Source organism: Schistosoma haematobium, chromosome ZW (assembly GCF_000699445.3).
Source record: "Schistosoma haematobium chromosome ZW, whole genome shotgun sequence".
NCBI lineage: Eukaryota > Metazoa > Platyhelminthes > Trematoda > Strigeidida > Schistosomatidae > Schistosoma > Schistosoma haematobium.
Genome location: NC_067195.1, coordinates 18,837,031 through 18,863,239, shown reverse-complemented (window position 1 = coordinate 18,863,239; position 26,209 = coordinate 18,837,031). Strand labels below are relative to the sequence as shown.

Genomic DNA, 26,209 nt, shown 5'->3' with positions numbered 1-26,209 from the left:
ATTTCCTGGAATGTTATGGTGTATATTTTTGAATAATTCTAAAGAACTAGGACGATACAGGTAATCAATGATTCTTCCGAAGTTCTTGGGTTTGTTTCCGTTAGGGTTTAGAGTCTTTAATGCTTTGGATCCTCACACTAGGAAAACACAGCTGTCCAGTGCTTTCGGGTTTATAATGGTTATCCGACTATAATCTAAACAGTGAAGTCAGAAAAGTCGAATCTATTTTGTACCCTGCTGCTCAGAATCTCGATACTTGAGATTAGTTATGCTACTTGCTATTATTCAGTAATTTCGCTCACATTCAGTCATTTTTGGAACTTGCGGAGCATTGCATTCTCGTATAGTAATCAACTGTTAGCTTCTTCCTCTCCTGTATCTTCTCAAAATTTTTGTTTCCCAGCTTTTTATGCAAAATTTCGAAAAATCCAACTGAATTCATATACGCATGCTACCATTCATAGAGGAGCACAAGCCGCCCACTAGGATTCTCTATCCAACTCCCTCCTGGGCAATCCTTTCCAGTCATTCATTCTTTTGATGCAGTTTGACATTTTCACAATGTATGTACTATCATCTCCAGAGTCTTTTCCCAATTTCCTCTTCAGCTAAAAGTTGGCTTGTTCTCTCCCACCGTAGGTTGTTACTGACAGTATCCGTCGAATGGACATTGAGTATCCTGCGTAGACAATTGTTTAGAAATACATGTACCTTTATGATGATAGTTTCAGTAATTCTCCAAGTTTCAGCTCCGTACAGTAGAACTATCTTGACGTTAGTATTGAGGATTCTGACTATGATGTTGGCTGACAGTTGTTTTGAGTTCCATATGTTCTTCAGTTGTGGGAATGCTGCCCTTGCTTTGACAATCTGTGCCCTCACATCAGCATCAGATCCTCTTGCCCGGGTACCTGAAAGTTTACATCTCTCCCAGAACTTACCCACAAAATGTGATTGGGTTGGTTCGCACTGTTTTATATTTCACTATCTCGCATTCTCCCTCGTAAATGTTGTGAACTACTGCTTCAGAGGCTGTTGCTATACTGGCTGTCTCCACCTACCTTTGTTTCTGTGTTTGGGATTGAAGAGCTAGGTCATCTGAGAAATCCAAATCCTCTAGCAGCATTCAAGCTGTTTATTATATTCCGTGCTCCCTCTCAGATGTGAATGTCTTCATAATCCAGTCGACCACCAGAAGAAAGAAAAAGGGCGAGAGTAAGCAGTCTTGTCTGACACCGATCTTCACTTAGATTGCATCTGTCAGCTATATTCTATGCATAGCTATGAATTGTAGCCAATCGTAAAAATTCCGTTTGATTCTGACGATCACCTCAGGTGCACTACAGTGTTGAAGATGACTTCGTAAGGTTCTCCCACCCACACTGTCAAAGCTTCCTCGTAGTTGAAAAAGTTGATGTATAGTAACGAGTTCTGTTCAAATGTTTGTTCAACAATGATAAGTAATGTCGCGATTTCGTCTATGAACAACGACCATTATGGAAAACAGCCTGTTGATCTCGAAGTTGGGCATCTACTGAATGTTTTAATCTGTCCAACAACACTCTGATGAAATCTTTCCCTGGTATTAAGAGTAGTGTGATGCCACTGTAGTTCTCATATTTGCTTATATCTTCTTTAATATCTTGCAGAGGTTTCCTTCTTGCCAGTCTGTCAGTGGCACTTGTTCATGCCCACAAATCTTCCTGAAGAAATAATGGAGCATTTTGCAGTTGCCTCTGTCTGACTTTAGTGCTTCATTTGTCATACTGTCTGGTCTCACTGCTTACCCACTATTGATCTGTCCGATAGCCATCTTGATTTCTTCGATCGTTTGTGAAGTGACATCCATAGGAATGTCCGTACGTGCTACTTTGATGTCCAGTATGTTCAGTTTGGCTGATCTGTTCAAGAGTTCTTCAAAGCGCTCTTCTTACAAGCTTGGCTGTTCCTGAATCTCAGTGGCTGTCTCACCTTTATTGTCCTGGACTGATCACTCTGGTTTACTACATTTTCCAGCTAGCCTCTTTGTTGCATCATACATTTGTTTCATATTTCCTCGCCTTTTAGCTTTTACCAATGTCATTAATCAGCTTCCTATGTATTTCCGTTTGTCGGTTCAAATACTCCACTTCAGTTGTTTTGACTCTTGTCTTTTTGTTCTTTATTTCTTGGATTCTGCCCAGCGTGACCTTAAGATTAACCAATTATATATTAATAAATTATTTATATTAGAAATTGAAGGAATGTAGTGCTTTCCTAGGATTCCTATATTTCTGAAAATTGATGTCTTCTATTCAGAAAACACTACATATAGAAATGAACTTTTTGTAAATAAATTGCATAGTATAAAAAAATGCTAAAATTATCAAGGATATAGGGTTTCATAATGTCAGAAATAAAACTTTGCCTTAACATTCTAAGCCCAACAATCAGAATACAATTTATGTAAACGACTGTATGAAATTTTTAAAAGCACAGTGCTTGTTGAACTTATGTAACTTCTGAATAGGATATCAAACTGTATATAAATAAGTGAAGTTATTTTTTTATTTTATCAACAGCACACTGAACCAGCTATCAGTTAAATCTGTAAAAGTAAGAGGAATACGCATGAAGTGTATTAACTTTCCAGTAGAAGTTTCTGTCTTCTATGTATGGTAAAAAGGATGAAGATATACTCCACTTTCATTCGCAATTTCGACCTTGCACCTGGGAAACCAAAATGAAGCGGGAATTATTATCTACACTATCGTAATCCATGATGTATGACCTTTTCGCTTTCCATTTTTTCTAGTTTACGTGAAAAAGTAAAGTTTTCTACGACGAAAATACCAAATCATCATGTTACGGACATGTCAAGTATAGGGCACTCAGTTATGATGGAAGAAAAATCTCAACATTGCAAGTTTTACCTCCAATTAATTCTATAGTGGAAACTTCCAAAATATCTAAAACTGAATGGTTAAACCGATGAAAACATAACCGCAATTAGTGACTACGATACACTTATGTGGCTTGGCAACGTGGAGTTTATCCCCAGCCTGGTAAAAATATTACACTGTTTAAACCTAGCTGTTAAAAATATTTACTCTATCAAGCAGTCTTACTCAAATTGTGCAGATGATTGGTTTTAAAATTAGTTAACGCTTTATGTGTATTTGAACCAATCAGAACTAAATGTTATTAGGATATATGTCCATTCTAATTGGTTGGAATCAGCAATACAAAACAGAAAAGTTTGTTTAGCAATCAGCCAATTAGATTACAATAGACGATGCGTGAGCCAGTTAACCAGATCAAACGAAGTTGGATGTAATAAATTTTTCAAGCTACACATCTGAAATAATTTGCATCTCAAGGTAATTTTAAAAGAAATTATTTAGTAGTTTTTTGTTGCTGAAATAACACTTTTTGCCAATGTTCATTACTTGTTGGGTATAGTTTTTTAGTTGAAACTACTCGAAAATATTAAATACGATGAGTTATAGTGTTCTTATTACTGAAATAACTGCTCATAACCATATCACATTAAAGAAGAATTGCTGGTTCTTTTTTCATTCTCGAGAGTGTACAAACAGATGATTTTTAGCTTTCTCCACAATGATAATCATTAATAAGGACATTGGTATTAACAATAATTTACTGAACAAATTAACGAAGAAGTATAGTAGACAAAATCATTAAGAGGCTAAGGGTGTTTTCATTCAGAAGATGGTTTGGGTAACGTAGTAGGACAAAATATTGAAATAGAGTATATTTAGAGTGGATGCATAAGTAGAAATAAGTCAGCTCAGGATAAAAGATCAATGGTGATATATATATAAAGAGAGCAAGAGTACTGGTTTCGGAAATATCGTTATATCAGAACAAATAATTCACTATTCTAGAGTAGTTTTATTTAAAAATATGAGGGAGACAACTATCTATTGTACTTACTAAACTTATAGACTTATTCATGGCTTAATCCTTAGGCATATATCCAGTGAATATCTGTTTACTGTGTTAATGCGAACAATTCATGTAATTTTCATCACCATAAGTCTATTGATTTTATTCTTTCAACCATGTCTGACTTTCAAGTAACCTAATTCTTAATTTCACTTCATTCACCCGATAGTTTACAGTTTATAGGTGTCATTACCAAGGTTTGATTTGATAATTTCGAATAAATTGAGCATTGGGTTGATTGTTATAAATATATTATTTGTATTTATAGTTTACAGTTTAGTTTGAAATCAGTTGAATATTACTAATCATGTATTATTTTACGACTTTATAACGTTTCTACTTGTTAATTCTGAACTGATATACTGAAGTAAAATGATTATTAAAAAAAATTGTACTAATTATTCTTTAGGGATAGTTTCTTCTTTCATCAATCAGCTTCTTTGCCTCTAACTGAAATTATTCAAAAATGCACGTCACTACCTTAATTTGATATATCCAATGTTCTTTTTTCCTTTCTCTTGTATTTTAATCCTATTTCTTCGTAGTTAAACAAACCATGTCAACTATAATTCAAGAAAATGATGATCATTTCACAGATGAACCTTCAACGAAACGTACAAAATATTTATTTGAAACTTCGTCATCAAATAATGAAGAAGGATTTAATCAGAATGCATCTTTCAATTCGTTGATCGAAGAAAACTTTATAAAATTACGTTCAACAAACATTTTATCAAGTGTGTCACCATATTTAGGTACAGATAATGCAACGATTAATAATATGAGTAGTTCTTCTGATTTAAATATACCACAATGCGGTAAGTAAATTGATGCCCAAATAAACTTACTATTATTATTTAAATATTAAAAATTCCTATCATGTCTCCTACCGATTATCTCCAGCTATGTAACATGTTTCCTCCTGGTCATCGTTAGGGTTTCCTCATCACACCTAAAATTCTGTCAACAATTGAACTTAGAACTTTTAGGCATTGTTGCAAACATGCAAATCATGAGTCATTGAGTTGGGGTCTACTTATTAAATCGATTCGCACCTAATACCACCTACACATTGTTATTGATTTCCAAAAAACACCTTATTTAAATTAGTAATCATAACAATACATATACTTAACCCTGTTACCCCTCTTAGGATGAAAGCCTCCTACCAAAGTTCTTCGATTCATTCTGTCCTGGACTCTTCTTTTCAATTTTTGCCAAGTGGTATTCATAGTATTGATGTCTCGTTTATTTTAATCATCATAACGACACATATAAGCAAATACTGTTTTCAGTTATAACATTATGAGGCTTTGCTATTATATCATGATATTTATATGCATATGAAACACCGGTGTTCCTTCCATGGCTTTAGGATTTTACTGAATTTTTCATACCACATTTTATTCTCTAACCCTTCTCTTTCACATCTCTTTTTCCTTATCTACATATTTCTGCTGATTATTTGCACACTTCTTGTTACGTAATCTTTATAAGGTCCAATCATTGTTCTTCTAATATTTGTTTTCTTAATTTCCACATTGAAACAAGCCGTTATTATTCTTATCGTTATAGTAAACTAATTATTTTCAATCAGTTTTTACTTTCTGCATATTACGATTGCATATGTAATCCCTTTTCATTGTTGCCACTGATCCATAAATTTTATTGGCTGGTTTTGTGTTCCCCATGTATGTTCATAAATATTACTTGATGTTACGGCAAAGTATTTGACGCAAAACAATATTTTTCGCTAAGATGTGTGTTATTATGATTAATTTCATTGAGGATTTCATGGAAATTAATTTAATGTGTACATGATATTTGTCACAAATCGACACAATAATTAGATTAAAAATCGGTGGTCCAAAGTTTACATGTTTGCAACAATAACTGAAAGTCTTGAATTCAGTCATTGACAGAGTCATGTCTACCGCTGAAAAAAACGGTAACGATAACCAGGACGGAATATCCATATGGTAAGACTTAGCCTACAGGGAACACTCGACCTTGATTCCATGCTAGTTGACACTCACCAGCAAAGAGTATCTACTATATTGAGGGAACTGATACTCGTCAGATACAAACTGACACCATCCAGCTTCTTAATCTGACGTGTTACTAGTGAGATATTCTATGTGCGAATGGCCTCCTATGGGAGTGAGATATTTACACTTATTCATCAATTAGCAACGAAATGTCTGCTGAACATTGGCCGGTACTCAGTAGCACTCCTAATGAGGTCCATTTGTGACGAGTAAAAGCCACTATGAGATCGATATATTAAGTTTTTACTTAAGACTGCAGTTAATCTTTATTGATCATAATGATTTTAACAATTTTGAAACAAGTGGAATTTGAGGATAGACATGTAAAGTGTACATAATGTTCGTTGAAACAATAGAAAACTATTCAACAGTCTTTATGTAAACTGAGTATTCTGTATTTGATAGACAAATCTTTATGTCAACAGATCATTTATTTATCTATATTAGAGCTTTCAGAGTAGACTCAGTTTACATTTAAGCGCTTTATAAATCCCATAGTAACAAAATTTTAAGTTTGAATACAATTTGTACTATGGATGAGCGTCATCTTAAAAAGCGAAACTTAAATTTAGATGTATGACTTGTATTCTGCTTATATATGACCCCGTACAAAGTGGAATTTAAAGTCTGTCTGGACTAAATGCTGGACATTTTGAGTTAAAAGGTTGAAGGTAGTCTACAGGAAACCTCAAATCTAAGTCTCATGACATTTGATAATGCTCAGTAAAGCACATATGTAATTTTGAAAAAAATCGATAATCCCATAGGCATTTTAAGATATGTCGACTGGTGGCATAGTCAAACAAATTATTATGAAGTTTTTCAACTGTTGACTATCCTACAGCAGTATTCAAGTATTAAGATTTATGGAGTGTTGGATATTGGGGAATATCAAGGACTGATTGTTACACAGAGCGATGAGGACTCAAATTTTAAAAGTAGCATCAGTTTACTCAAGATTGGATGTTTGGATTATTAATTAGTCGAATCATTATGATATTTAGATTCGGAGGAATCTGATATAGAACTCAGTAAAGTGTCATTTTTCTGTCATCAGTTGTTAGTCTGAATGAAAATCAACATTGAAGAAACTTATTTAGTTTTCATTTTAATACCTAATCGAAAACTAAATAAGTATAATACTGTTATCAATGAGAAGGGAAATACTTTAATGTTCTCAAATTGGCTAGTGGAAATTATCTTTCATTTGAATAACTCTTTAAAAACATTTAATCTAATAATGATACATAGTGTACTAATGGGTTCTTTTGATTTTTAGTAAGTACCACTAATATTCTCGAAGACCTTTCGAATTTAAATTCTTCAGTCCACACCAGTTTGTAGTGACTTTGACTCCAGAAAATCTGAACAAAATGACTATTAAGGTGCTTTTTTTTTACCTCTGATTGTGAATTTTCATCTCCATTTCCAAAGAAAAAATATGTCGAATTCTACATTTAAACCTGATTCGAGGTCACCGTTCAATCAAACAACATCAACACGCACACACACAAACACTTCATTATATCTAACAGCATTTCTGTTGATTCATTAATTATGTCTTAATGATTTTGAAGTTAAGGAGCACTATTCACACCTTTCAATCTTACTTTTATTTCACAATCAACTAGAAGAAAAATGAGTGAAAATGATGAGAAAATAGGAGAGATCTTATGAATAAAAAAATTCATACATTAATGCATTAGTTACTATGATTGTTAAATCTTAAATAGAAATGTAGAGTATATAAATAAAATAATTGTTTAATCAAGAGAATTTACAACATTTCTCTCCTTCATGCTCTTTGTCATTTATTTTGAATATTAAATTGTTCCCTTTTTTCAGTCAACACTGGAATGACGTTATTATTAATTTTACAGTTTACATCACGAACTAACCTAAGTTTGACAACCACTAAAAACCAAGGAGCACTGAATAGCTCTTTCTGTCCAAGTATGAAACTCATCAAAAGAGTATGTGTATGACTTTATATAGGATCATCAAGTCACCAAACCTTTAGGATCTAATCTTCAGACCACGGAGTGGGCATCCAGTTATCTACACTTTTAGCTTGAACCAATTCGCGATATTTTCCAACCACCTAATACCATTGGTATCTGGCTCATCTTCGACATAGTTTAAAGTCCGATCCATAGTGGTGTTGGGGATGACAGTGATATGGAGTCCCATATCAAGACGGAACAGCTTTTTAGTGTTTCCTAGTTTTCAGTGGTTATCTGACTTGGATCAGTTCGTGATGTTAACTATAATAGTTAGTGTTAAATACTTTATGATGCACATTTTTGGAAAACATCCACCAAATTAATAATTTTAAGCTATTGTATTCATCATGCTATATCTAAGTGTTGAATCCGATCTTGAGCTTGACAATGACGATGTATTTAGTTAATGTGTTGTAAACTGCTATAAGTGGTTGTCCACTGCTCACTTGTTCTCATCAAAAAGTTTAGCTGATATCAGTTCGTAATGATACTTGACCTATAAAATTCGATTAAAATCAAGTACTAGATATATATGACATTGAAAATTATATAATGAGCAATCAGTTGTGAATATCTCAGTCTTGCAGGGGTTCAACTGAACTCTGAATAGTTTTGTGATATCATCTTGGGCCATGAAAGTGAGTACCGTAGGTTCGAATCTTATAGGAAACATAAGTTCCCTGGGAAGTACAGGGACACCTAGTTGATGAGAACAAGCTAGCACAAACCTAGGTTAAGCAGGGTTTCCTGTAGACTACTTCCAACAAACTTTCACTGAAACGTCTATGCCAAGTCTCTGAGAACAGTAACTACATTAAGATTTGATTGCTGAAATACGATCAGTACCAACGATTAGACAAACATTATATTTGTTATCACCTAACGACCAATATGGGAGCGTGTAGATCAGTCGATCCAAAAGTTAGTCATAACTACATCGACTTGTTAATATGGATGTTAGTCCAAAGATTTATAAAAAAGGTACCTACATTTATAAGTTGCATTTCATATATACAACTTTAAAGTATATATATACGCAGGTAGTTTAGTGAGAAGATATGCATCCAATAAATAACAAGTAAATATCTGTCTTCTCATAAATTATACTTTCTTTCTTTGAGTTCTTATTGTAACTGAATGGTCGACTGTGTTATATCCACGTCACTACTGTTGTATCCATATCGCTCACTGTTATATCTGGAGGTTCGTTGATGCTATGTTAGGATGGACTCTGATGAGTTCGCCATTTTACTGCTTTTGCCTAACTATCGGGAACCACTGAAATTCCTATATCATACTTTGGAACAGGAACCACTACAATCCTCACGATCCAAAGTGAGAACATCAGAGACTGATGCAATGAAGACCAATTGATAAGCCAAAACCTCGTCTCCATTTAGGTCCTAAAATCACATCATCCTTAGACCAAAAAAAATCATTTATTTACCAATTTTTATACTCACTGTATATTAACATAGTTTAGGGGAAATACAGAATTAACTGTAAAAGCACACACACTGAATACAGGTCACCGCGCGCGAGCACTTAACCATTAGACCATTGAGCCGGCATCCAACGGTGTTGTGAGATATCAGCTCACTGAAGACAATGGTGTACGGTGGCGCAACTTCGTGGATTGGGTGAAGTTAGACATTAATACCGTTGGGTGCCGGCTCAGTGGTCTAATGGTTAACTGCTCGCGCGAAGCCAGTAGGTCCTGGGTTCGAATCCCGCGGGGTGCGGGATCGTGGATGCTTACTGCTGAGGAGTCCCATACTAGGACGAAACGGCCATCCAGTGCTTCCAGGTTTTCAATGGTGGTCTAGCTTCAACTGACTCATGATTTCAATCTGTGAAAGTTTCTAAAATCTCCACAAACCCCTTCTGACAAAATTTTTTACCTGAATAATTTCGTCCTATTAAGTCATGTCAGTCCTCGTTAACTGCATACAAAATGGTTTGGTATTACATGCCTAAATGAGTTTAGCCTCAAGTTGTTTTTAACACACATCAGTATAGCATAGCAAGGATGTAAATAAATATAGGAGACTAAGTAAAATGTTGCAAATAGCTTATGTGGGAAATACTTTACATCAGTGATGGTAACAAAGACCAGAGAGCTAGAAAAAAAGTGGTTGTGTAACGAACAAACGCTAATAATGAGTAAAAATCAAAGGAATGAAGCTCACTTAGTTAAAACGAAATAACTGATATAGAAGAAAGGGTAAGATATTTGGTCGATACTTCGAAATCTTTCAGGATGATTAATAGACAGACAGCCAAACTTCGGTTTTCTGAAATTTACTATAGCCATTGCTATCAGAAATCTAATTTATGTGTTTAAAGGGGACAGTTAATAATTATGAACTATTTCCTTTAAACGAAAACTGTAATTACATAAATTTCTTCATAAACTCTTTGTTATAGATCATGGGAATGAATTCGCACTTTCAAAATCGCATCCATCTAGTTGTCACTTATCCTCTACAAATATCGAATCAGTATCTTTACGTGGCAATCTTGATTCTTATTCTTCAATTGCTCTGAATAAACCTCCTACATCTCAACAACAACCACATCAGTACCCACATTATCAACATTCGGAACAGTTGGAAAATCTATGCACCGAAATGTCGAATCCAACTAGTGATAAATTATTGCATGTATTATCAACTTCATCTTCAACATCTTCGTTTACTCATAAAAATGATTTAAATTGTCCCGGTACTTCTAATGACGTTATTAAAACAAGCGAACTACCGGCGGCAAAAATTACTTGTTCAAATATCCAACAATTTGTAAGTGTTCACTGTACTAACTTAGTATGAACATGAATTTATTTATCGTAATAATTTTAGATGGTATGATAAATAAAAGCCTTACCATTCATTAATCTATTGATGTGTATAACTGAATCTGATGAAAGATCTGATGACGAACAAGCACTTTAATGATAGAATATATGACTATAACCTTAAAGTGACTATACTATAATCATATAGGAAATATTTTTCACGTATTGTATTGAATAGTTATGCAAACTACAGTTATGAAACTTCATTTTATAACAGTTATAATAAATCAGTTTTACAATCCTCAAAATATTCCCTATTTGTGGCAATGCAGTTATTCCATACCAGGTTTAATTTTTTTAATGTCGTTTGCAATCCTTGGAAGTAATGCTTTTCAACTGCCTGGTTGTTTCAAAAGTGTTCATACAACTCTCCCAGAATCAGTTTATCAACTTTTCAACCAAAGTCAATTAATCACAAAAAGATGTTTATATAACCGGTTCCCCAGTGACGACTGAGAACGTAATAAGAGTTGCAAAAGAAAAATTAGGTTTCACTCTATTTCGAAGCCTTTTTCCAACTACTAAACGGTCAAAATTTACAATAAATAAGAGAATTAAAGACGAAAACCTCGCATACTTTAAATGTTAATGATGCAGAAATAAGCCAAGGAAATAATGGCTACCAATATGGGTAACAATAAGGTGGGATAAATTTTCTATTTATGACAATGAATAAGAATTAAGTGAAAATGGGATAAAGGTTTTATACTTTATAATGAGCTTAGAGGTAGATAAACTCAGGGGTATGAGATCATTCAGATATCTAAGGCTTGAGTACAAGCTTTCGCGATGCTTTGAGGATCCTTAAACATCTGGACTACCATTTAATTTATTGATTATCCCATTTTCTTTTCACACTGAGATATTTATTATCTTCAAATGATGAAAATAGACCTCCAAGCTTCTAACAATCTGAATAGAATTTTGAGACATGTAACACTGACTGAATTTTATTAACTATTGACAGGAGCTAGGTTTTACAATCTGTAACATTTTACAAGTATAATCTCTACTTTTTCCTGTTAATCTCAAATTATGAATAGGTATTTTCATGTGTGGACTTCTATGAATTAAATTATGGTTGTAAACCAACAGACGTAAATTTTGGATTATTATAATCAAGACGATTCTTGATTACTTACTTTACTTAGTTACGCCTGTTACCCCTCGTTGAGGAGCATCGGCCGTCCTCCAGTACTCTCTATACAACCCTGTCCTGGACAATCCTTTCCAGTTGTCTCCAGTTGCTATTCATCCTTTTTATGTCTGCTTCCAATTACCGACACTGTGTTTTTTGGCCTTCCTCTTTTGTGTTTCCATTTAGGATTCCAAATTAGCGCTTGTCTCGTGATGCAACGTCTTTTCATGATTTCCTCCCATCTGGAAGTTTGTCTGTCCTCTCTCACAGTAGACTGTTGCTCATGGTATCCGGCCGACGGATATTCAGTATCTTGAGTAGACGACTGTCTATAAATACTTGTACCTTCTTGATTACAACACACTAATGAAAAAACTCTGTTTAGTTCCACTGATCTTATCAGTAAATCTACATTGGTAACTCAGATGATTTAGTAAATAAATAAATGTTAGTAGTATCCAAAAACTGATGTGTGTTAGTATCATACTGCAAGACATTTTGACATATATGCTGCTGTCTCACGTAATATATTTTATTTATGTAATTTTTGTTATAAAGATTTTTCTCCATATTTGATCTAATAACTAACAGAACTTATTTATCATTACCTTTCAGATATCTAATGGAAATTACATCACCACTACTAGTAATAATAACTCATTATTGTTAATGAATAATGAATCCTTAAATAATTCATCTGATCATCTATCTATAAGTGAAGAAAGCGATGTCAATACACCATCAATATTCTGTCAGTATCAATCGCTAATAACAACAACAAATACTACTGCTACTACTACAACCAAAAAAGCATTCACAGCAATATCAAATGTAACTACAAAAAGTGACAATGAAATTGAATTAATGAATTCAAATGGCTGCAATGTTGATTTGATGCCAAATTTTACAGAATCTAATGGTAAAGTTAATTAATTAATATTTCATTAGTAGGATGAATCCGTCACAGAATGAGCTCAGCTGCAATACCACTGAAAAAAATCTGGCACTGGACAGCTATCTCATATTAACATGGAATTGATTAAAGTTGAAATTGTACCATTCGGTGCCTGTCCAATGACTCTCATGATTAAGCATTTAGCACTTCACTTGAAGACCTTAGTTTCGACTTCTGGCAGAGTCGTTGGTTAACATTGTTGAAAATCCAGATCTTAAGATGAAATAGTTGTCCAGTGCTCGTTGTTTTTTTAAGAGTATCCTAACTGATACCAAACTATGACGAATAAAACCTACATTTTAAACAAATCTCCATAAAACCCTTTCAACTAAGATATTTCATTAATATGAATAAACTAACTTACAATTTATTTTTATGACAACTGTAATATAAGTAGATTAAAATGAAGAAATTTGAGATAGACCAATTCAAAATAATTAATGCATTTTTTTAGAGTTTAGATATTTCGTTCAGAATCAAACTCTAGAATTTAGTGGTGCTATAGTTTTCAATTATAATTTATTTGAAACTATCTATTCATTCACGTCTTCACTGTGATTAGGCAACTGGGCATGGTGAGTTATATTTTTGTATCTTAACACATAAATATTGGTACAAAGGGGCATCGAATACATATGCGCCACACAAGTCACTTGATTTGTATGTGGGCTGTTATACTGCCCGGGCTCCCAAACCAAAGCAGGTGGTTTTCTTAGTGGGCCACACCCGGAGCCTTCGACCTAAAGGTCCCATGGTAACCGATTCCCAGTAATCGTTTCATACGCCATTTGGTCCCTCAGGGTTCTGGAGCCCATATGCACCATTGGTTTACAATCAGGGTTTTCCAACTTCCTAAGGTGGATCCTCCATATACCAACCCGGCTAGAGCGCCGCACATTCGCTTTTCGTTCACTCAGTTTCGTAAACAACGCTCCCGCCACGAGAAGGCAGTGAGAAGAACCCCCCTGGCAGTGACTTTATACGCGTGGCCATTTGAGAACATTTCGAAAGGGAGAGTTGACTCTCTCTCTTACTAGCCTATATTCAAATTGTAATTGTTAAAATATTATGTTCTTAAGATGTTTGTATTATTAATATGGATACTGTTATTATTGTTACAATCTGCGACTGCAACCAATACTTTCCAATATATGAACTCATAACTAAAACCTTTTGAATAGCAAACAGATAGCTTTCTAAATACTGAATCAAGTAATAAATCAAAATATTAATAACAGTATATTCTGTACATTCTCTCCTATATGTTGTATGTTAAGAGAAAACGTATATGTAAAGTGACTGATAATAATTGAAACGATCTGGACTTAGTTGTCAAGTTGATCTAAACTTTTCACCAAGGTAAATTCATAACTTTATTTTGGGACCTTATTCATAAACAATCTATAGGGTGAAATAACGTTCATGAATGTATCCATAATTCTAAATTGTCGTAAAGAAATTGTTATTTTTCTAGAAAAATAACACACCACTTTTCTTCGATCTCCGATAAGGATCATAAGCTTCAATTAAAATTATCTGAAAAATTACCTACTTTTTTTGGAAAAAAAGAGATCAAAATGAAATTAACTAAATTAGAATGTTTCATTATAACTAGATGTTACCATTGTTTAATGTTCCCACATATCATGTTCAATCGATCAATGAACATATTCACAGATTTATATTTCATTGGTTACGTCTTGTCAATTAATGTACATTTTCATATGATTAAGTCCATTTCTTCAATAGTTATTCTACTACTTCAATGGATACATCCAGTTGTTAATTTATTGTTACAATAAAAACAATCTTGCTTTGGTTAATTTTACAGATTTATTCAAATGTATCCATCTGTCTACTTATAATATTAATATAAGATGACCAGTACATTATTCAAATGCTCTTAAAAACCATCACGTTTAAACAGGGCATCTACATATAAATTTATACTAAAAACCCCATATTCAAACACACAAGTGACCTTTCATAGGTACTTTTATGGGTGAATAGATTACATTAGAGAATAAATAAATATCAGACTTATCTTTATTCATTCCATATTACTTTTGTAGAACCACCAAAAAATTTGTAAATTTCCGACTAGTAAAATTAAGATATTGGTCTGTTTTTTATGGTCAACATCATGGACTGATTTTTGTAAGAAATCTATTGAAAATCAGAAAGCACGGGACAGTTATTTCTTCCCAGTGTAGGTCTAATCAGCAACATGCATCCAAGACCTCTATATTTCACATCGAGCTCTTGAACTCTAGATTATTGAGCTGGAATCTGATGCTTATCTTGAAGCTCAGTTATCTTCCAGTGTCACTGATGTGTAACTACTACTTCACATTCGACACGACTGAACTCCACTAGTCGCAAGTTCTTTCTAGAACTGTGGCAATCGCCTTTCGAAATTAGCCACTAACAAGTACATGATTATTAATATTGTCGATCATTTGTTCAGAATGTAGTTAATTATAGATATTAGGACATGGATCAGTGGTATAGAGGTTTGGCAATCACATGCGATACCCAGAGTTCTTCAGTTTCATCTCCAGTGTGTTGTGAACATATGCTGTTGAGTAGTCATACACCAGGAAGAAATAACTTTCCAATGCTTCCTGATTCTTATTGGTTGTTTAACTAGAATCAGTACATGCTGTTGATCATGAAATTCCAAAATCTGCACAAATTCTCTACAGTAATATTGGTTTACATTTTTTGTAACACTACTCAATATTGATTTCTAGTATTCTAACCTAATTTGACATAATTGAGATTATGGGTAGTCTGACTACTCTATTTTTATGACTGAATCGCTTAATTATATATTTGGTCTTGTGTTTATTTAATCTTCATAACTATTATCTCATTATAATACCAGACATCAGGTAAACATGATAGATTTCAATTTTCGTGGCCTTAAATTATTTGAACATGAGACTAAAAGATCATGCCATAGCCTCAAGTGTTTCACAACTGAACACAAGATGAATATATAATACTGAGTAACAGAATAACATTGTTTATATTAGTTAAAATTTCCTGAATAAATTCAACGCATGGTATACTGTGACGGTTTGTTAATTCCTCTGTACAATACAAAGTCTCCTCACAAGTAATCATATAACCTTTAAAAAAAATATATAAATTACCCTTTATGGACTATCTCATATTAGAATATAGTTGACAGTATGAACTGAGTTTAGGCAGAAAATCAATGAACATCTGCTATGTCCTAATATGAAACTTTTCATTAGCGCACAACCTGAAACCCAATAGGGAGCAAACGAAATATCCTCAAATTTGATGACAATCTCATTATGTTTTGATTATAAGTTGGTATTCATTAATTTACATTTATATGATCAATCAGTTTGGGATATATTGTGTGACTATAATCCCTTTTAATACTAGTAATATCTACCTCTCACTTAACACAATTGAACTGAATTAGTTATAAATTTCATATTAGCTAATTATAAATAAGTTGATACATTTGTAATATCAGAAGGGTTTTGTGGATAATATAGTAATTTCAATAGTTAAGTTCATGAGTTAGTTGCAGCTAGACCACCATGGAAAACCTGGAAGCCCTGGATGGCCGTTTCGTCTTATTGTGGGACTCCTCAGCAGTGTACATCTGCAACCTCGCCTCGAGAGATTCGAACCCAGGACCTATCAGTCTCGCGCGTGAGCGCTTAACCACTAGACCACTAAGCCGGCACAAATGGAGTTAATGCCCAACTTCAACCAATCCACGAAATTGAGCGACATATCCATCATTGTCATCAGTGATTTACTATCTCACAACATACCCAGTTGAACTCTACTGGTCACTGCTTCTCACTAAAACTCAATAGGACGAAACGGCCGTTCAGTGCTTCCAAGTTTTCCATGATGGTCTAATTTCAATTGACTCATGATCTCAACCATTGCAAATATTCGTAATATCCCAATGAGTAGAAAAATTAAATTTCCTGACGTTTCGTGAATTAATGTAAGCCATTTCTTCAAAGAATAAATAAATAACCAAGTCAAAATTAATCCAAGTTTAAAAATAGTACAACCGAAACCACAAGAATATTATACCCAATACTCAAGTTATTCGAACTTATCAAGTCAAACCTTAGTACTGATACCTATATTATTAACTAATTGCTCATAATCATTATCTATACTGGCATATTACCGTTTCTCATTTTAAATATTTTAGAAAATAACCACAATTCCCCTAAATCTATTAATAATACATTGAATTTATTAGAAATTTCCAATTCATCATACCCTATAACAACTAATCATATTAAAGATTCTTATTTTCCATCTATGCTTATTCATGATAATTTATTATCGGAAGAAAATCAATATTCTATCAATGAACAATCATGGATCATTTCTGAAAATATCAATAATCAAAATTATTTTAATACACAAGGTCAAAATAATCATCATAATAATAATAATCAACAATTTTATTTACCATTCAATGATCATTATATACAATATCAACAGAATACATATAATCATTATGAAATGATTAATTCTACAAAGAATAATATATTACAACAAGAAAAAGAAGAACCAATAACATGTTCATTAAATTCAACATTATTATCAAATTTATATAATAATAATAATAATAATAATAATGACAATTATATACAAACAAAAATAATGAACTCTATGAGATTAAATTCAATAAATGAAGCATTACATATTTCATATCAACCACAACATCAACATTATGAACATTCCAATTTACAACATCAACAGTTGAATATAAATTATAAAGATTTAGATAAATCAGATGATAAATTTACAAGAATATTTATATGGGATTTAGATGAGACATTAATTATATTTCATACTCTTCTTACTGGTTATTATGCTCATAGATATGGCAAGGTAAATGGATAAAATAAAGATTATTTATTAAGATATATATTCAGAGAAGGATTTTGTGGATATTATAGTAAGTTAATATGCTCACTAGTGACGGTCTCCAACAGGTATTTCATAGAGTGAAAAAAACGTGACCAATGGTGTTCAACCAGGTCTGTTGTGAGATAGTAACTCATTGAAAATAATGGTGGCGCAATTTTGTGGATTGGTTGAAGTTAGACATGAACATGGTTGGATGCCGGCTCAATGGTCTAGAGGTTAAGCGTTCACGCGCAAGACCGATAGGTCCTGCGTTCGAATCTCATGAGGCGGGATTGTGGATGCGTACTGATGAGAAGTCTCATACTACAACAAGACGGCCGTGCAGTGTTTCCAGGTTTTAGATGGCGGTCTAGCTTCAATTGATTTATGAACTGAACCATTAAATTAAAAAGATATATGTTCAAGATCTAAGAAATAATTCATTACAACCATCTACCATTTGTTACATTGTGTGTCTTAATAAAGAGTTCCTTTATCTAATAATGTTCACATCAAACCCCTTAAATTATTTATTTATATGAAGACATTGTTTTTGTTAAAGAACCTACTTTTAAAAGGGAAACTACAATTACATTTTTTGAACAACTTTCCCAGTAAACCGATGGCATACTAAGTTAACTATAAAATTGATATTCTTCTCTGATATATCAGCAAATTAATACGTATGTCCAATATCCAAACTGTTCTTAAGCAATCTTATACATTATATGAGAAAGTGAGACAATTATATCAACCCACAATGATCTTAAACATTCCTTTAAAGTATGACCTTGGTCTACTTTTTGGTCGTGGGCATCATAGTAGGTATTAGATGTCACCTTAACTTTCTTACACTATGCATTAAATAACTTTGAATGATATACATCAGTTGCTCAAGCATTCTTGTAGCTGCAGTAACCGAAATATTCACTAGTAACTCCTTATACAAAATAAATTATCATCATGTACTTACTAGCAACTAAATTCGAGAGGTAGCTTCCTGGATTCAAGTGAGAAGCTGTGACTGATGGAGTTCAGCTATAATTGATGTGAAACAAGCTTTGCCAATCGAAACGGAAGAAGGTAGCTCAATATTGTGAATTGGTTAAATTAAACCATTGAATGGTGACACATTCTCCTGAAGGTAAAGCGCTTGCCACAAAGCCTCAGGGTCCCGGGTTCGATTGTTGATGGAGTCAAGGATACGCACTGATGAGTGATGCATATTAAAACGAAACTTCTGTCCAATGCATCCTGGTTTTCATTGGTTGTATAACTATAGTCCGGCTTTGATGTGAAACTTAAAATCCACAACACTTTATAATGAGGCATCATTATTGAAGGATGACACATATGAATAACAGTTAGTACGAAACAACAAATCTTAATTATTCGTTTCTGACTATTAGTATGGAGTATTGGTTTACTAATTAAATCATTAAACTTTGGAATAATAGGTTACGGGAATAAGGCTCTTTCCTTATGTGATTTTGGTAGTATCGGTAATCTTTACATAGAAAATAAATGAACATGTACCCAGTCATGGAAATGAATTGATTTGTATTTTATTGATTACTTTCGTAATTATTTTTTTAGGATCCGGCAGTAGCTGGTAGCTATGGTTTACGAATGGAAGAGTTAATTTACAATTTGGCCGATACATATTTATTTTTCAATGAACTTGAAGTAAGTAAAAATAAGTATCTGTACATTTATATTAACTCATTCGGTTTATACTTAAATTGCATAGATCTGTGAAAAGTCTATGCATATAATTTAAAGTGAGACAATTACCTGTCGGCCAAACTATAATTTATGGATGATCCAATGAGGTAAAAGATAACAGGTCTCGGATTTTGGAGCGAAATTCACTCATCCATTTGGTTAAACAAAGTTTTGGCATTATAGTTGATGTCAGTTAGTGATGAAAACCTGAAATCTAATTCCTAACCTTCACCATCAACTGTAAATCATAACGATTATTGTTCACGTAGGTTTATAACCCTGATTTGATCCTAGTTATTAACTGGACACTCTCAAGGTCAGTCTAACATCGCTGAAAGGTCGTCTTTAAATTATAGTTTCACTGTAGTGTATTCATAATCAAGAAATGAATACTGTTGTACTGTTTAGTGTAAAGTTCCCCGTTTTAAAATCCAATATATTAATCATGGATGCAAAATAGTAAATAATCTCAAACTAAAACAAAACTTCTATTCAGTACCTAATGGTTTTCAATCATTCTCCAATATAATTTCACAATAAAAATCGTCTTTTAAGTTCATCTGTTTGCTTTTAAAAATCTTCACAAAATATAAAATGTACTTACGGTCATATGATTAGAAGAATAAATATTCTGATTATAATCAGATGACAATCATATCATAAACATTATGAAAAGAGATTACTAAATGTATTGTGATTTAAAAGACTAAGGGATATCCTAATGAAACACTATATATCATTATCAGTATGTGTTTGAATTAGTTATCAATATTTGAAACAGGGCTGGGTCCCAGTTAGATCCAGATAGAAAGTATCCTATGAGAAGGAACACTCGTTCTAGATCCTACTACTGGAGACAACCCATATACTCTATAAGACTTGTTATAAAACGACTATATCGACGTAACCCGTAGAAGGTGTATCTGAGCCAATAGAGATGGAACGAAATTTAGTCATGGAAATTAAAAATAGATTAATTCAAACCTTTGTCATTAATGACATAGACATCATATCTGTTGAAAACGTTAGTGACTATCGTGACTCAATAGCTCAGGGGATGAAGTATTGATGTTTCAAGCGAGAAATTAATAGGTTATTGTCACAATGTGAAAATCAACAGTAGGATGAAGGTACATCCATCTGATGAAACGTGTGTTCTAGATTCCACTACTAGCCACAATCCATCTATTTTAATGTATCATCACAAACTTTTTGTACCGAATAATTTTATCATCAGTAGTCTGTTACAAATCATGTATATCATCAGAAATTATAAATGTAATGTGCTGGAAAGCAAAACATGAAGTTAGGTGCTAGACTTGAAAACGTTCTTCTTTAATTGTCTGATGTAATTTACTATAACTTTATCAACCTAATGAACGTTAAAGAGCAAAAGTGAAGTAAGATCACAATTATCGATTTTCTAAATTCATTTGAGGCTCAATAAAGTATATCCTTATATCCATCAGTTCAAACACTAAAATATAATTAATTAATTATTTATTACACTAACTATTCATTAAACAATCAAGAAGCTCAGATAGATACGTTTGACAATGCTACTTTTTTATCTAAACAGGAGACACTGATAATATTGACAAGACCGATAGTTTATATTCTGCAATTAATAATCTTCTTCATAGAATTCTATTTATTTTTATCCAGTGACACATAGAGTTACTTTAATTAGATCAACTAATTGATATAATAGAAAAGCATTATGAGCTAATTATATTGTTTATACGGTTTATAGAAACCGTTAACTTTTCATAGTTCAAATAAAAAAATGACATAAGATAGGTAACCATTAAACGGCAGTAAGCAGTAGACAGCTGTTTCATTCGAGTATAAAGCTCTTAATCATTGTGCATTGACTACTCCATCACAGGGGATAAACCCGAAACTTCTGATCTCAGGTGCTAACGTTTATCTTTTGGGCCATTAAAAAGGGAATCCAATGAAAAATATATTTAACTTTTTAATCATTTCACAACCATCTTTCACTCCATACAGTGAATAAATGTGTTATACCTGATATGATTGAACTCCACTGGTCACAGATTTTTACAAGAACTACCAGAATCGCATTTAGCATTTAGTCAGTAGTGAGCACAAGATTAATTTTATGATTAGATTATCTTCTGACTTATATACAAAGTGATAAGCTTAATGTTAGTTCTTTTTTTTAATTATCATGGGTGGATATCTGAGTGTATACTAAGTTATCATAAGCTAATCAGATTAATCGTAGATTGTAATAAGATAAACATTTGAAAATATTATAATGTAATTTGATAATTATTCAGGGTAAAAAATATATAACATTCATCATCATAATTTGTTCTACAGTAGTGATATAGCATTAGTAAAACAAGAAATATATTTATTGAAGATTTATTTTAATTTCATGATAACTTGCTAATCACAATGGATAAGCGCCATACTGTATTGTAAGCTAAATGATTATAACTATGTGATTCAAAGTTATTTTAATCACTTTGATGGAACATGACTTAAGAGTTCTATTCCTCATAAGTAGCTAAATGGTAGCCACCAATAGAAAAGTTACAAACTAGAATGATACCAATGTATAATCCCATATGATTATCAGTAGTCTACTAATTAATGTCAATTCATGATAATTTCTTTCCAACATATTTAGTTACTCAAAAAGAGTTTATTTAAGCATTGAAAGTTATATTTTAACTTATCACTTATGGGATGCTCGGTGAGACTAATTGATGGACGACTTTTGAGCGATGTTAGACTGACCTTGAGAGTGTCCAGTTAATAACTAGGATCAAATTAGGGTTATAAACCTGCGTGAACAATAATCGTTATGATTTACAGTTGATGGTGAAGGTTAGGAATTAGATTTCAGGTTTTCATCACTAACTGACATCAACTATAATGCCAAAACTTTGTTTAACCAAATGGATGAGTGAATTTCGCTCCAAAATCCGAGACCTGTTATCTTTTACCTTATTGGATCATCCATAAATTATAGTCTCGCCGGATGCTCATTATTATGCTTTAATTAAAGGTGATTATCTCGACGTATAATTCTAACACAACAATGCAAACTAATCCAAGTGGTCACATATGCTAATAATCCAACTCGTCCAAACTAAATTTATCAATAATAACAATTAACGAAACATAATAGAATGAAAGAAAATAATGAACGGAATAAGAGGAATTTAATGGTCAAGTTGTTGGACAGTACAAACAGTAGATGTATCTGTAGAGTAGAAGAAATATAACAGAAACAATGTATGAATTAATTGGTTTGAGATAAGATTCATTGTAAAGTACTACAACAAGGTACATAGAACTATCTTTTCTATTTGTGAATAAATCTATTACAACTTATAAAACTTGAATTCTAGGCAACCATTTATGTAAAATTTTCTGATGTGATCAACCATCATCTAAAATGATGAGTGTAATAAAACAAACTTTGATTCCACTTATCGTTTGTTCATTTAGAGAACTAGATAAAACTGAAATAATCTGAACAATCTAGTTTCCTCAACTGAGACTTAATCCTGTCACAGAGCTGATGAATTTAATCACAGAATCTTGTTTTGTTTAAGTGAACTATAAAAGGATACGTATATCTTGAGTAAATCAGTTTAAACATACATATTTGTCAAAATAACTTGGTTAGTCCACATTTTCAACAAAAGAGTAGAAATACTTCATCAATTTTCCTTTGCCATTGAACTAAATGATAATTGTGTTCTCACTTGTAACTTACTTTGATACAGATTACTAGTGTTTAAGTGAGAAGTTATAACCTATGAAGTGGAGTGGTCTTCACCTAGAGCATCAGATAAATATCACGCTACAGTTCAAACTGACTTCGATTAAAAATATGAATCACTGGATTTTCACTAAACTGTCTACATGAAGGATACTTGGCATGAGATTTTTAGTTTCATCTACTCGGAGGAAATTTGAAGACAATATCTTTAACTGGTTGACAGATATATTTATTTATTTGAACATTTAAATATTGGTACGAAGGGGCACCGAATACATATGCGCCACACAAGTCACTTGATTTGTGTGTGGGCTGTGATACTGCCCGGGTGCCCAGACCGAAGCAGGATAGTATATTTATTCATATCAAAAATTCATTTATGTAAATACTTTTATATAAAAAGAGAACGGAAACTGAAATTTTGTTGCCTATTTACTGCATATAATCAATCAATCATTCACGCGACAGTCATCTTTAGTTTTATATTCTAATTCCACTTTGTTTTTCAGGAATGTGATCAAGTTCATATTGATGATATACGTGGAGATGATAATTATCAAGATTTAATGTAAGTGAATAATAATATGTTTGTTAAAACTTATCGAAAACAAAAAACTTTAATTTCTGTGATATGTATATATACATATATATACCTTGTATGCTACGTGATTGAGAGTAGTCCCCAGGAAACCCTGGATCTCGGCATCGTACTGGTTGATATTCATCAGTAGGGGTTACTAGCAATCGTTGAGGTGATTATATTTCATATGGGATTCGAACCCATCTCATCGTTTTAAGAGAGACGTAAGTTACTACTGAGCTACTTCTATAGAGATGAACCTTCTGTAGGACTGAGATATTCGCTAGTAACTTTTTACTGAGCAGTGACCGATTTCATTTTTATTTTGTCCTTTATTATTGATCAAGTTTTATCGATTATTTTTCGATGTGGTTATTAATCCAAGTGACTCAGTTACACGTGATTTGGGCTCAAATCCCACGGGTATCACCAATTTCCTCAAGATTTTAGGTACAGCTAACTGACAAGTACATGCTAGCACAAAACCTAGATTTAGGGTTTCCTATAGAGTAATCTAGACTTGTGACTACATCGGTACTTAATCGATAGAATTCAATTAACACCAAAGTTTGAGTGATTAGCCAAATCCACATAACTTGAATTTGTAGTATACATTATCGATTTAAATTTTTATCAAATACTAATTGATATATATGATCATTTCATTAATTAACTTACAAACAATAACAATTCATTGTACATAAGTGGTTATTATGATTCAGTAGTATTTCTCGGTTTATTATTTGATGGATAATAAATACAATGGAAATCTTAACATAGGTATATATAAATTGTGATTGACAAATCACTCTGACAACGAAGTCTGTTCAAACTGTAGTAATAAAATTCATAACCTTACTTGAAATAATGGATAGAAACTCTAGCTCATGATCAAACTATTAAATCATTGTATTGTCTGTAACTCAGAAATGTAATTCAGTTCTATGCAATTCAGTGAAATAATCACAATGTGCTAACAACAAACTTCAGACATTCAGATAACCAATTTGATGCATATGCTGGAAGCATACTAACTATAGTAACAACATATGTAAATATCCATTCAAAATGATGACATATGATTCTTCATTTCCTAGATGTTTTTTGAGAAGTTTCTACTCAACGCCGATTGGACTAACAGTCTTCTGACGTTTCTGAGCCTCTAGAGCCTTTAAAGAGGGTTATTTTGGGGCACCCAGAAGATAAATAAGTTGAAATTAAGCAGCTTTATCTCAACTAACTAGCATATAAATTATCATACAGTTATCATGATTTATTGATAACGAAGTAAATAAAGTTCAACACCTATGCGCAAGTTAGTGACTAGCTAAGTTCGGCAGTTCACTAGATAACGTGTTGGCATTTGGAGTGAAAGGTAGAACATTCGAGTGTTAGTGTGAGCATTAGCTACGGGATAAGGATACATCCACTTGACAAATCCTAGAAAGGATGAAACGCTCATCCTTGATTCTATTGTTAGCTATTATCCAACTACAATAAATGTTTTTAATTAAACACGTTGTTTTGTCAAGCAATGTTATCAACTAAACAACAATTGTTTAGCAGAAGGCAGTGAAAGGATAATTCCTCCTAGTATGTGATTCCTTAGTAGTATACAATCATGACTACCGTGTAGATCGAACTCAAGACTTTCAAGCAGTTGCGACTATTAAATTACCTTCAGACCATTGAGCTTTAATGTGAAATGGCCCGTTTTTCTCCTTTCGTAATATTTATGATAGCTCAGTAGCATCATTCATTGTTCAGCTTAACTTTACCATGCACTAACATTTCAAAATAGCTACATACATATTCCTACCATCTCTAATTTTTATTTATTAACTCTGCGATTAAAGTGTTGAGCAATTTTCATGCGCGATTTTATAAAGCTTTTTTCCTTAGTAATTCTCACCATGATTTTTTTCATCTGAACTAGTTGACCACCACCACTATCTGCCCGTACGCACTCATCTCCCTCTCTTTCACTTTCACAGTCAAACTCATTCACCAACATAACAGAGAACAAATGTAGATATAAAAGATTATATGCACATACATTGCATACACATAAACAAATATGCTTACGGACATAAGCATGAAGATACCAACAAGTAGACATACACAGAGAGAATGAGATTTCACATTCCATTGATTATAAATCGAAATATATACTTATGTAATCAGACTCTGGGTCAAATTTCATTTTCTTTATTCAAATAAAAAAAAAATTTCGACAAAATATTTTGAATAGATTAATTTGATT

General features: G+C 32.7%; 1 protein-coding gene across 1 annotated transcript in view; it reads left to right on the top strand.

Annotated features, from left to right (window-relative positions):
* Positions 1-4,492: 4,492 nt before the first annotated feature.
* Positions 4,493-26,209, top strand: part of EYA1 (Eyes absent 1) — a 36,573-nt gene continuing 14,856 nt past the window's right edge. The window contains exons 1-6 of the mRNA XM_051210603.1: positions 4,493-4,766; positions 10,427-10,797; positions 12,607-12,910; positions 17,166-17,857; positions 19,472-19,561; positions 23,876-23,934. Coding sequence (XP_051070610.1) covers positions 4,730-4,766; positions 10,427-10,797; positions 12,607-12,910; positions 17,166-17,857; positions 19,472-19,561; positions 23,876-23,934 — 1,553 coding nt within the window. The 5' untranslated portion in view covers positions 4,493-4,729. The remainder of the gene's footprint in view (positions 4,767-10,426; positions 10,798-12,606; positions 12,911-17,165; positions 17,858-19,471; positions 19,562-23,875; positions 23,935-26,209) is intronic.